This window comes from Myotis lucifugus, unplaced genomic scaffold (assembly GCF_000147115.1).
Source record: "Myotis lucifugus unplaced genomic scaffold, Myoluc2.0 scaffold_136, whole genome shotgun sequence".
NCBI lineage: Eukaryota > Metazoa > Chordata > Mammalia > Chiroptera > Vespertilionidae > Myotis > Myotis lucifugus.
In genome coordinates, this window is record NW_005871184.1 from 2694632 (window position 1) to 2706862 (window position 12231).

Below are 12231 nucleotides of genomic sequence, written 5' to 3' on the forward strand. Positions count from 1 at the left end.
CACTGCCCCCCTCTGCCGGCCTGGCACCTCACACAGCCTGCGGCTCAGTCGTTTGGTCGCCCCTCACTGCCCCCCCTGCCGGCCTGGTCACCTCACACAGCCTGCTGCTCAGTCGTTTGGTCGTCCCTCACTGACCCCCCTGCTAGCCTGGTTGCCCCATGCAGCCTGTTTGGTCATCCGTTCAGTTGTTTCAGATGTGATGGCCCCCGGTTCTTTATATATATAGATGATGTATACAGAATAATCGAAAACAATTCTAAATATTAGGTACCATTTTAATTCCCCTTTTACAGATGGGTTGAATGATATATACAAGATTGCAATATGTTTGAAAAATCATAAGTGTGTTTCACATGAGTCTGTTACTCTCCATGTCATTGTCAGATTTCAGCCCTAATTTAATAACAAAAGCATAATATTGATATCAAAAGCCTATTAACAATTGGTTAAAGTGCAAAGTTATTTTTTATTGTTAAAAATATCAAAAATGACCCAGGTCAGTAGTATCACTGAATTCCATTATCATATTCTACATTTTATCCTATGATTCTTTGATTTTCATTCTGTGTCATATCATCCTCTTCTTCTACCCACACCTTAAATTTATGTTTTCCAGAGAATTTTTTTTTCATGGTCTTCTTCTCTATACATGACATTACATTTTCTCCAAGTGTTCTCATCCATGAATATGCCTTTAATCTCCAAATCTCTACCTCCAGTCAGGATCTCTCCCTGCAGTACCAAGCTATTTATTCAAATGATTAAGGGCGCTACTATCCCACAAGAAATTCAAAGTCAATATGCCCCAAATATTCCCCTTAAAAACCTCTACTGGTATTGCCTAAATTTATTACTATCATTATCATTATTGTAATAATTTAAGATACAAATAATGATCCTTAATTTCTCCTTTTTCCATATACTAGTAAACCCAAATATATTCTAAATCCTACCAATTTTAACTCACTATTTCTCAGTCCCACCCCCCAACTTCTCCTACATTATTGATACTTTTACCTGGATTATCTCTTCCCTGGATTATCTCTTCCCAATTGGTCTCTTATCTCCAGTCCTCCACATGCCTCACACCAATCCCATCTCTGTACTAAGGCAAAATAACCTTTGTAAAACACAAAACAGTTAGTACGTTCCTCTAATTGCTCTACATCACTTCTAAATTGAAGTCCATTCTTTTTTTAAAAATCAAGAGAGTTTGGTCCTGTGTTTTCCTCTCCAGCCTGATTTATCACTGCTCCTATTCTTCCTGCTTTGGTTTTGCTATACCACTCGCAGTTTTCCTAAGTACATCAAACTTGCTCTTACCTAAGGCTTTTGCACATGAAGACTCATCCTGTATTGCCCTATCTTCATTCTATAACCTGGCTGTCTTTCATCAAGATTTAGGATTCAACCTAGATCTCTCCTCTGGGAATCCTTGCCTGGCACTCAAATTCTTCTGTTGCCCCTTAACATTCTGTTCACACCTAATAATTAGCACTTATTTTTCTCTTGTCTATTTTTCACAGGACACTGTAAATTCTTCAAGGACAGAGACAGTGTAAAACTAAATGTGAAGGATGGCCAATAAAAAGTTCAATATAAAACTTCATTTTAACAAGAATCCTTCTTTCTAATCAAGGTTCAAATTGTGTTTACCTTCATGATTTAGTAGTCTACAAATAAAATGCTTCATGAATAATTAGATAGCATTTTTTTTCATTCCAGATTGATGCTGAAATGAAAAATACCCTACAGGGCTGATGAATATATATTATCTTAGGTAAGTATTGCTTGTAAAGGCAGAAAAAAAACAAAACAAAAACTATCCAGTTTTGTGCAATGTATTTTAAAAATCATAGAATAAATAATCCGATAGTTTTCTTCCCATTCTAACTATTCTCTATTCAAACTCATTTTACAGTGAGAATATTAAGCATCTGGAAAAGTTAAGGAGCTTACACAAGTATACACAAACAACTTCTGGCAGATTTAGGAGTAGAATCTGGGTCCCCAGTCTGGTACTAGATCCTATATAATAAAAGCCTAATGTACTAGATCCTATATAATAAAAGCTTAATATACTAAGTGTCTGTCTGGTCGTGCGGTCGTCTGGTCGTCCATTCAACCAATCAAAGCATAATATGTTAATGATATGCTAAGGCCGCCCAACCGCTCACTATGATGTGCACTAACCAACAGGGGGCAGATGCTCTGACCGGTAGGTTAGCTTGCTGCTGGGGTCTGGCAGATCAGGACTGAGCGAGATGGGCCGGACATGCCCTGGAGCCTTCCCACGGTCCCTCCCTGGATGGCCTACCTCCTGCGTCCTTTCCCCAGCCCCAATCATGCACCCATGGGGTCCCTTGGCCTGGCCTGTACCCTCTCTCAATCCAGGACCCCTCAGGGAATGTCAGAGAGCCAGTTTCAGCCCAAACCCGCAGGCCAGGCTGAGGGAACCCCACTAGGCACAAATTCATGCACTGGGTCTCTAGTCCATCATAACCTCACATCTAAGATAATGACAGCATGGAGATCATTTCAGGCATTTTGATGCATTCAATAGAAAAATATATAAATTTAAAGACAGAGTCCACCAAGTGTTAAAGATAGCACAGTAGTTCTTAGGATGAAAGAAGATTCTGCAAATTAAAGCAATATTGTTAAAATATTATCACTTGCTTTTTTTCAGATATTACAGTCCACCCATTTAAAAACACCTGGAGATATTAAGAGTATAAAGTAGCTTAGACAGACTCTCATACCTTAAACTGATGATTATCTCAATTCTGCACATTTCAACAAAAATGTTTTCTCTCCAAATTCCACTGTATTCATTTTAAATATATTACTTCTGAGATTTAAAAAATTATAAAATTAATGGTTTTGGTTTATCTCAGATCTTAAGTGAGCTGAGCCTTTTCAATGATGCATACGTACTTTTATTTTGCTGATTTACTGATGACATTCTCCAAAATTATATAGAAGCAAAAGCTATTGACTAGTGAAATTAAATCATTCCATCATATTCAGGTTTTCAACTCTCAACTATGTGAATTACCTGAAAGAGTGAAAAAGCAAATTAACACTCTGAGAGGCAGTACAATGGAGGTGGTCAAGGAAACTCACATCTGGAATTGCCCAATCTGGATCAGAGTCCACACTCCAACTATCTGTCTTTGTGAACCTGAGCAAGTTATTTAAATTCCCTGAAGCTTGTTATTTAAATTCCCTGAATCTTGGAAATATCTACCTCTTAGAATTGTTGTAATGATTGAGTTGCGGCATATAAAATACCTAGAAAACAGTAGCAGTAATACTAGTAAAACAGAATTTTTGGACTGGAACTCAGATTCTTTGTCTGCCAGAGTGAATGAATCCAGGGGCAGTGGGTAGTATAGCAAAGGTGCAGATTTATTGAAGAACAAGTACAGATTCCCATGTGGGGAAGGGAAAAGAGTCCCATTGACTTCCTGTTTACATGGTTTATAAAGACTGCAGTTCCTGTGTCCTGATATCCTCTCTGATTGGTTAACACTACGGTGTCGGGTGAATTTCCCGCCAAAATATAAGATGGCGCGTTAAAATGCCTATATCTTTTGAAGTATGGGTTCGATTGAAATGAAATATTTGGTAATACGCAGTTACAATCGGCCCGAGTTTACACGTTTCCCGCACTCCACCGCAAATCTATATGAACCAAGTTTTAAGATGGCTCCCTGGAGTACGCGCAATTCACGCGAGCCGACTTAACTTCGTTTCCCGAAACCCAAGTGTTAATATTCCATTTCGAATTGGTTACTATAGTAATTCCTGAGGCCCTCCTCCCTCATTGTTCTCCCATTCCTTCTGGGCTTTCTTCCTCCTCCTTTATTTTGTAAATAGAGACCTTGTTTGGCTACTTCCAGTTCCCTTGTCTTATGAAATGTAGCTGCACTTGGCTTCCTTGTGTTATGGAAATGTATCTTCTCCCAGTCTGTAGCCCTGTGTTTTTTTCCATGGACCCCACTTCAAAACATTCCCTAAACCTGCCTATATTCCCCTAAAATTCCTATTTCACTAGCAAAGTTTTCTCCCTGCTGCTGCTTCTATGACTTTACTCTGACTAGAACAAGTAAGATCCCCAATGCAAAAGTGGCACATGTTTAGTGTTAAGCAGTTTCTAAAACCATTTTTAGGCAGGCTAATGCTAGTTTTCCATTTGACAAAGATGCACAATAGATTCTTTTATAAAATTAAGTTATATAAAAGTTTCTGGACACAAAACTCCTATCCAGACCGCTAGTCAGAAAGACCAGAGTTAAAAAATACAACCCACATATAGAACGAGGCTTATGCACTGCACTCGGCAACTATCAGCCCTCTGTCCCCATCCTGCTCTCAGGAGAGAACTCTGGCTTGTGTGAGGTCTAATGCCTCACACGATCCTAAGAGGAACGCTTCTCCTCAGTTCCTAAAACCAGTAAACCGACTCTGGCTGGCTAAGTATTTCTTTTCAGTGAATGCCCAGCCCTCTGCAGAGCTTTGAACAGTTTGTAGAAGCAGAAGCCTTTGCCGCAGGTGTTCCCATTCTTAGGTTCACCTACAGTTCGATGCTATTTCATTCTTAGCTAAACTATTAGAAACTTGAGTTGTTGTCCTGACAGTTATTGACCCTCTTATTTTTTCTTCAATTCCCTAAATTGATTGTGACCACATTTGCTGGCCCACTGGACAAGAGAATTACTGTCTCGCAATAAGTCCCACAAAGCCAGTTATCTTTTCCCTTCAGCTTTAGAGAGGATTAGTGTTCCCGGGGTTGCCAATGGAGGAAGAAGTCGGTTCTCACTGCACAATAGGGTTGAGTGAAAACATACTCCAAGTACCAGAATCACACTCAGCACAGCCAGGTGCTCACACTATGGGAGAAACCTCACTCCAAGGCGTAAACTCCATGAGAACAATGGAAGATGGAATTTCTCGCACTGTGCAGATAGAATTGTGATACAACTCCACTGTACTGTCTTGGAGAAGGGGTAGAAGACACATTTGCCTCATTACAAAGGAGGCGATTTGATAACAACTCCCATTCTGGGTTTTACTGAAATATAACTACTGAATATTATCTCAATCCCGGGACTGGAAGTCGGGGGGAGGGGAGGCTCATGTGCCATTCATTGGTCGCTGCCTTTTCTGCTCTGGCAGTTGAGTATTCACTCTCATAAAGCAGTAAGTTACACACATCCTTAAAGAAAAAAAAGTGCATAACGTCCCTAAGTGTACGTGATGGTTTTATATGCAGGTCTTGGGAATTTCCTACATTTTTTATTCTGGACTCCTTAGGTGGGCCATGGGGGATACATGGGTCATGCTAGACAGGTTTATCTTGAAACAGAAAGATAACTTGACTGCTGAGCAGTGTTATATAATTGCTTCCCATTAGCTCTGTGTTTCTAACATTCATTTCCATTATTCTCATAGATCTAGAGCTGGAACCTTCCTGGAAATGCCATCTGAAGCCTAACCTAGGCCAAACCAGGGCTCTCAGGGAGGCAACTTGGTACTCACTAATTTTCATCAGCTCCAATATCTTTGTACAATAAATATGATTTGCTATCAAAATAAATTGGAATACAACGCAAACCATAAATGTTTCTGAGGGTGATGTTACAGTGCAGACCTCCAGCAGTATTCCTGTGTGTGCCATGCCGGCACAGCCATGGGTGAACCTGAGAGGGGGCGGTGAAGGATGGAGCAGACAGACAAGAGAATAAAGCTGGGGCTAGGTGGGACGCTGCCCTCTCTGATAGAGAGACAGTGCCACAGTCTGCAAACCGAGTCTTTATTTTATAGCCAGACTAGTGGCCTGGTACATGAAATTCATGCACGGACTGAGGGGGGGTCCCTCAGCCCAGCCTGCACCCTCTCCAATCAGGGACCCCTTGGGGGATGTCCGACTGCCAGTTTAGGCCCAATCCCACAGGCAGTTGGACATCCCTCTCACAATCTGGGACTGCTGGCTCCTAAATGCTCACCTGCCTAATTGCCTCTAACTGCCTCTGCCTGCCTGCCTGATCACCCCCAATTGCCCTCCCCTGCAGGTCTGGTTGCCCCCAACTGCCCTCCCCTGCCAGCCTGATCTTGACCCCAACTGCCCGCCTCTGCTGGCCAATTTGGTTCTGATTGAGCAGTTTATATGCCAGTCAGCATCAAAAGCTCCGCCTCCTAGGCAACCATTGGCTCCTCACAGTTGACCCAGATTGGTTCTGATTGGTTAGTTTCTATGCCAGTCAGTGTCAAAAGCTCTTCCTCCTAGGCAGCCATTGGCTCCTCACAGTTGACCCAGATTTGGTTCTTTTTTGGGGGGAGGGGGGGCTGTTTATTAAGTGGTTATTACAGGGGTCAGACCACATAAGAGGTGTCAGCCCTGGGAATGAGACCTCTCAATATTGATCACAAAGCCCCCAAGGCTGGTCCTGGTGATCCTCAAGGTCAGAAATGAAACTGAAAGGCCTTTGTCACATGCTGTTTCCAGGCGTCCAGTCTGGGCAGCAGGGAGGAGATGCCCATGACATGCCAGGTCTCCCCATTGGACACCACCAAGGTCTGGTAGGACAGCAGCTGCATGCCTGCCTCTGCCAGGAGCCCAATCATGGTAGGCAGTATGGCAGGGTTGGAAGAGGCACTTCTGGTCTGAAGGAAACTCCGTTGAGTGCCTTCAGCACAGGTGTGGTGCCCTGGACAAAGCCCACAGCCTGGTAGGGGGCACCTGCCAGGGCCACGCTCAGGAGGCCTTCCCTGCATCCTTGCTCTCCTAGCACAGTGGGGTTATGGGAGGTGGTTACATTGAGGCTGGCCTCCTTCACCAGCAGCTTGGCATTTACCAAGTTCACATCCGCATGATTAGAAGCGTCTTTGAGGAGGTCGACAATGACTTCGGGGCTTAGGCAGTTCCCAGCATGCTTCAGGGATAAGCCCTGCGTTACCACCTGGATGGTCCCTTTGGGGGACCCTGCCCAGGCTCGCATCAGGGTCCCCAGAGCTTCTGACAGACCGATCCAAGGTTTGGTGTGTGGAGAGAAAGCGCTGGTAAGGGCCTGGGTATTCACGATCCCCGCAAGGGTTCTGCCCTTCACCATGTCCATGAACTGGACAGCGATCTCCTCCCCTCAGAGGCTCTGGGCCTCCTTGATGCTGGCGCCCAGGTGGGGGCAGCTGATGGCGTTCTCCTGGTCCACCAAGGCACGGTCCTGAGGCAGCTCCTCCGTGAACACATCCAGCTCTGCGCCTCGCACTGCCCCAACTGCAGGGCCCAGAGGAGGGTGCCCTTGTCCACAATCCCTCTGTGGGCGCAGTTCCCCAAGTGCACAGGGCAGAGGTGCTGTCATTCAGCAGGCCTGTCGTGGAGGGCAGGAGAAGGGTATGCACAGTAATGAAGTCACAGAGGGGCCAGATCTCCTCCAGGGGCAGCTGCTGAATGCTGAAGGAAGCCGAGACCTCTGGTGAGATGATGGGGTCGTATTCTACAGTCTTCATCCTGAAGGACTGCATATGGATGGCCACCTCTCTCTGATCCTCCCCAGGCCAAGAATTCCCAGGGTCTTTCCATTCAACTCGGTTCCCATGAACTTCTTTCAGTCCCATTTGCCATTCTTCATCGAAGCCGTCGCCTGGGGAATCTGCCTGGCCAGACACATGATCATCCCACGGGTGAGCTCTGCAGCACTAAGACTGTTCCCATTGGGAGTGTTCATGACCAGGAAGCCCTTCCTCGTGGCGGCCTCCAGATCCATGTTGTCCACGCTGGTGCCGGCCCTGCCCACCACCTGGAGCGTCTCTGCTGCATTGATGACTTCCCCCGTCACCTTGGTGGCCGAGAAGACAATAAGGCCTTTGCAGTCCTGCAGCTCGGCTATCAGCTCCTCTTTGCTCAGGTTCTGCTTCTCCACCAGCTGAAACCCTCCATCTTGCAGGATCTTCAGCAACAGGGGTCCAGGCTGTCAGTGATGAGCACTTTCTGTAGATTTGCAAAGGCCATTGCTGGAGCCAGCCTTGGGATCTACCACTCTCCCTGAACAGAAACACCGCTAAGCCCCCAGATTTGGTTCTGATTGGTCAGTTTCTATGCCAGTCAGTGTCTCTGGGCCTATCAACGGGCTGCATCAGAAAGGCAGGGCTGATCAGCAGCCCCTGTGGAGTCCTGGAGAAAAATGGAGGCACAGCTGCTGGCCAGACTCAGAGAGAAAGAAAGAGGCAAGTGCTGGTCAAAAGCTGCCAGAGGCAACGGATCAGTCCCTGCTTCTCTCTACAGGCCTCTCTCTGGCCCTGATTTGCAGTCCCCTCAGCAGTCAGTGCTGGGGCACCTCACCTAAAGCGAAGCAGTCAGCTGGTGGGTTGCCATGGCAACCCAGCACTGACTTCCGATCTGGTCAAGCTTTGGTCCTAAAAGTGTTACACCCTGGCTCATTATTGAGATTCCAGGTGGCAAAGTAAGGGTGTGGTCAAGATTTTTACCATGTTCTCTCAGGTTTTGACTCTACTCAATTATATGCACCTGATCAAGCTTTGTCTCCTTGCTGTACCTCCTGTAGCCCATATCACTCAGCAATGTGGGACCACAGGTTCCGACCATAAGATCAAGCTTACAACTATAGCCTTTGGCTATAATTGTGCTGGGAGGGCTTTGCCCTCCAAGCTAGGACTTGCATGTGGTTTTACCATGAGAGGACCATGCCCTCTCATTAGTCCGAGGCTTGAACCTGGCCAAACACTGTAGCTGCTCTCCACACCTGTGATTTTCACAAAGATACTATAGTAAACAGACTCAACCTCACAGCCCCTACTTTTTTCTAGATCTCTGCTGGGTCTCTCTAAAATACTCACCACTTTAAGCATCCATTTACAGTTCCCAACACACTCAGCTCCATTCCTTAATTGCTTCTTAGGCTTAGGTGGTATTAAGGAAAAGTTAGCCAGCTTCCACCAGAAATAGCCTAAGATAGCACACTTCTAAAAGGAGGAGGAGGAGGAGAAGAAGGAGGATGAGAAAACTCTTGAGAATACCTTCTTGCTCCTAGCTGCAAATTGTATGGCATTAGTTAGGTAGTACCTGCCTTGCAAAAAAAATAAAAAATCTTTGTGGGCTGAAGATGTTTAATTTTACTAAAGATTACTCCTAAGAGCAATTTATTGAGTCAAAGTTCTAAAGACATATTAATTTCAGCTTGATTTAATTAGATAGATAGATAGATAGATAGATAATAGATTATATTCTATGTGCTTTCTTTGCCCAGAGAAAAAGAAGGTGTTCTAACTTAACATATTTTGCTTTGAAAGAAAGATTCATTTTTTTCAGAATATATACCTCTCTGAAACCAATACAAGTCAAGGAAAACCTATATTTATAATTAATTGCCTCAAGAAATTCGAGTTCATCTAATGGGAGATACAGAGTTACATGCAGAGATAAAACATATTTTATAGCAAATATAACTGCAGGCACATTAACCAAAGTCATCCCTGATCACTCCTCAAGATTCTAAGTCCTAGTAGGGAGCATTTCATCAACTAAGCCAAGGTCAAGCACCTGACATGTAAACTGCCAGGAACTGAGAATAAAATGCCTGCCCCTTGCAGCTTCTATAGAAGGTACAGTCCTACCTACCTCGAACATTTCAGAATGGGAAATTAACCTCAAATAGGGAAGTTCATCAAATGCTACGAAGTAGCAAAAGCAACACACTATCCACTACATATTTAGGCAGCATTTTTTAATTTTTTAAAATTCTTTTTTCCCCCCTAACCAGTTTGGCTCAGTGGATAGAGCACCGGCCTGCGGACTGAAGGGTCCCAGGTTCAATTTCGGTCAAGGGCATGTACCTTGGTTGCGGGCACATCCCCAGTGGGCGGTGTGCAGGAGGCAGCTGGTCGATGTTTCTCTCTCATCGATGTTTCTAACTCTCTATCCTTCTCCCTTCCTCTCTGTAAAAGATCAATAAAATATATTAAAATTTAAAAAAATAAAATTCTTTTTTCCTTCCAAAATTACCTTGCTGAAGCTTCAAAACCTACTCTGGGATGTAGGCATCACTGATAAAAGTATGAGGAGAATGAGACTCCACAAAGGCAAAAGTAATACAGTTCGTAAAGAAAACAACAACAACAACAACAAAAAACAGATCTAGCTTTCAATTCCAGCATGCTATGCAAGGTTAATGGGAATACTTGAAGAGTACCCCTGGTCAATTTGGTTTTCGAAACAAACATAGCACATCACCCTGGGAGAGTCACAATTTACTGCATACAATTTAGTTTTTCCTGAATTTAACCACTGACCCCTTTCCTTGAGATATCACCCAGAATTACTGCTTTGAGAAATTAATTTTGGAAAAGTCTCTTGTTCTTGAGAAATTACATTTATGAATTGTTCCGTAACTGCTAAAAACTAGTCCATTTTGGTCAAGTATTTTTATGGCTGAGTAGGTAGAACTGGAAGATTTTTGTCACAAAGTATTCACTAAATATTGTATGACTGGTTGAAGCAATGTTCCCATGATGCCCTGGCTATCTTTCCCAAGGAGCTCTAAACAACATTCATGATTTTTTTAATAGTAAGAATCACTGACCTAAATACTTCATCAGCTTAGTACAGAAGTTTTAATTTTAAACCTTACATGCATTATTATGCCTGCATCCATTCCATTTTGTAGGCAGCTGAAACCTTTGAGAATTTGCCAAAATCTAGGCTTTCTTCCTAAGTGCTTCCCAACATTAAAGAAATGTTACTGAATGCCCATATCCTCTCACCCATAGCTTATTTGACTGGCTAATGTCAGTTATATAAGTAGTCCTCAATTTTTATACCTTATATACCACTTTCATTCAAAAACCTGGCATCTTGATAGACACAAACAAACAGAAATCTACTTCATTTCTAAGAATGACATTTATAAACTGCATCAGTCAGGGTTCTCCGAGAAATCAGAGTAATAGGGGCAGAGAGATGGAGAGTTTATTTTAAGGAATCGGCTTACTCAATTGTGGAGCTCGCAAGTGTGAAGGCACTAAGGCAGGCCAACATGCAGGGTTTTCACGTTACAGTTTAAAGGAGAATTCTCCTATACCAGTGGTTCTCAACCTTGGCTGCACATTAGAATCACCTGGGAATCTTTTTAAAATCCTGTCCTATATGAACCCTCAGCTTTTGTTTTTAGGGCCTTCTACGAATTGAATGAAGCCCACGTGCATCCTCAAAAGTAATGTTACTTAAAGGCAGCTGGTTCAGGGGTGGGCAAACTTTTTGACTCGAGGGCCACAATGGGTTCTTAAACTGGACCAAAAGCATGGATGGAGTGTTTGTGTGAACTAATATAAATTCAAAGTAAACATCATTACATAAAAGGGTACGGTCTTTTTTTTTTTTTAGTTTTATTCATTTCAAACGGGCCGGATCCCGCCCGCGGGCCGTAGTTTGCCCACAGCTGTTATAGATGTTAATCACATCTACAAAATACCTTCAGAGCAACATCTGCACTGATGCTTAGCTAAACAAGTGGGCACCATAGCCTGGCCAAGCTGACACATAAAACTTAACCATCACACACAACTTCTGTTATTTTTGTTGTCCTTTACAAGGTTTAAAGTCTTTCAAGTTTCACTACTAACTTCCTGTGTTTTTCTGGATTCCTAAGTCATCCCAGAGACGATTTTTAAACAACCACCTGGGAACTATCCCCTTAAAAGGTCTACATGGGATTAGTGTATTAATTAAGGCTTCACCATGAAATTCTTGGGAAAAGCAAAGTGCCTGTTTATGGAGATTTTAATTCAAAAGCATAACAAGGAAAAAGCACTTTTTTTTGTCATTTAATTCAACAGCCATATGCTCTAATAAATCAAGAATTTACTCACCTTGACAGTTTACCTACTTTGGAGATAAATAGCTAAAAATAAAGGCTCAGAAAGTTGTCTGTTTATGCCTCTGGTCTCCAATGTGTGCACCTCTTCCCACCACATGAGTCTCATCCCCACCCAACTTCTCCACCAGTGATTCTTAACCTTAACTGCACATTAGAATCATCTTGAAGAATTTTGAAGGGACACAAAACGGAGTGGAGCTGAGAACCTCCCCCCACTCAGAAATTTGGATTTAATCACTCTTAATTGGAAACTGCTGTGAAAACCCGCCTGCAAATACTGTAACTGCTTTAGAAGCTTGGCACCCTCACCCAAAGTAAAAAAATAAAAGCATCTGAG

The 12231-nt window shown here is 43.3% G+C and overlaps 1 protein-coding gene and 1 pseudogene across 2 annotated transcripts in view; one reads left to right on the forward strand and one right to left on the reverse strand.

Annotated features, from left to right (window-relative positions):
• The window catches only part of GC (GC, vitamin D binding protein), a 38702-nt gene extending 33083 nt beyond the window's left edge, over positions 1–5619 (forward strand). The window contains exons 12-13 of one of the 2 annotated variants that reach the window (XM_006094396.3): positions 1726–1780; positions 5458–5619. In XM_006094396.3, coding sequence (XP_006094458.1) covers positions 1726–1761 — 36 coding nt within the window. In that variant the 3' untranslated portion in view covers positions 1762–1780; positions 5458–5619. Of the gene's footprint in view, positions 1–1725; positions 1781–1921; positions 2037–5457 lie in introns of those variants that run through there. The other variant, XM_014460637.2, reaches the window with a different exon arrangement.
• Positions 5620–6468: 849 nt separating this feature from the next.
• Positions 6469–8014, reverse strand: LOC102433595 (annotated as a pseudogene).
• Positions 8015–12231: the final 4217 nt, after the last annotated feature.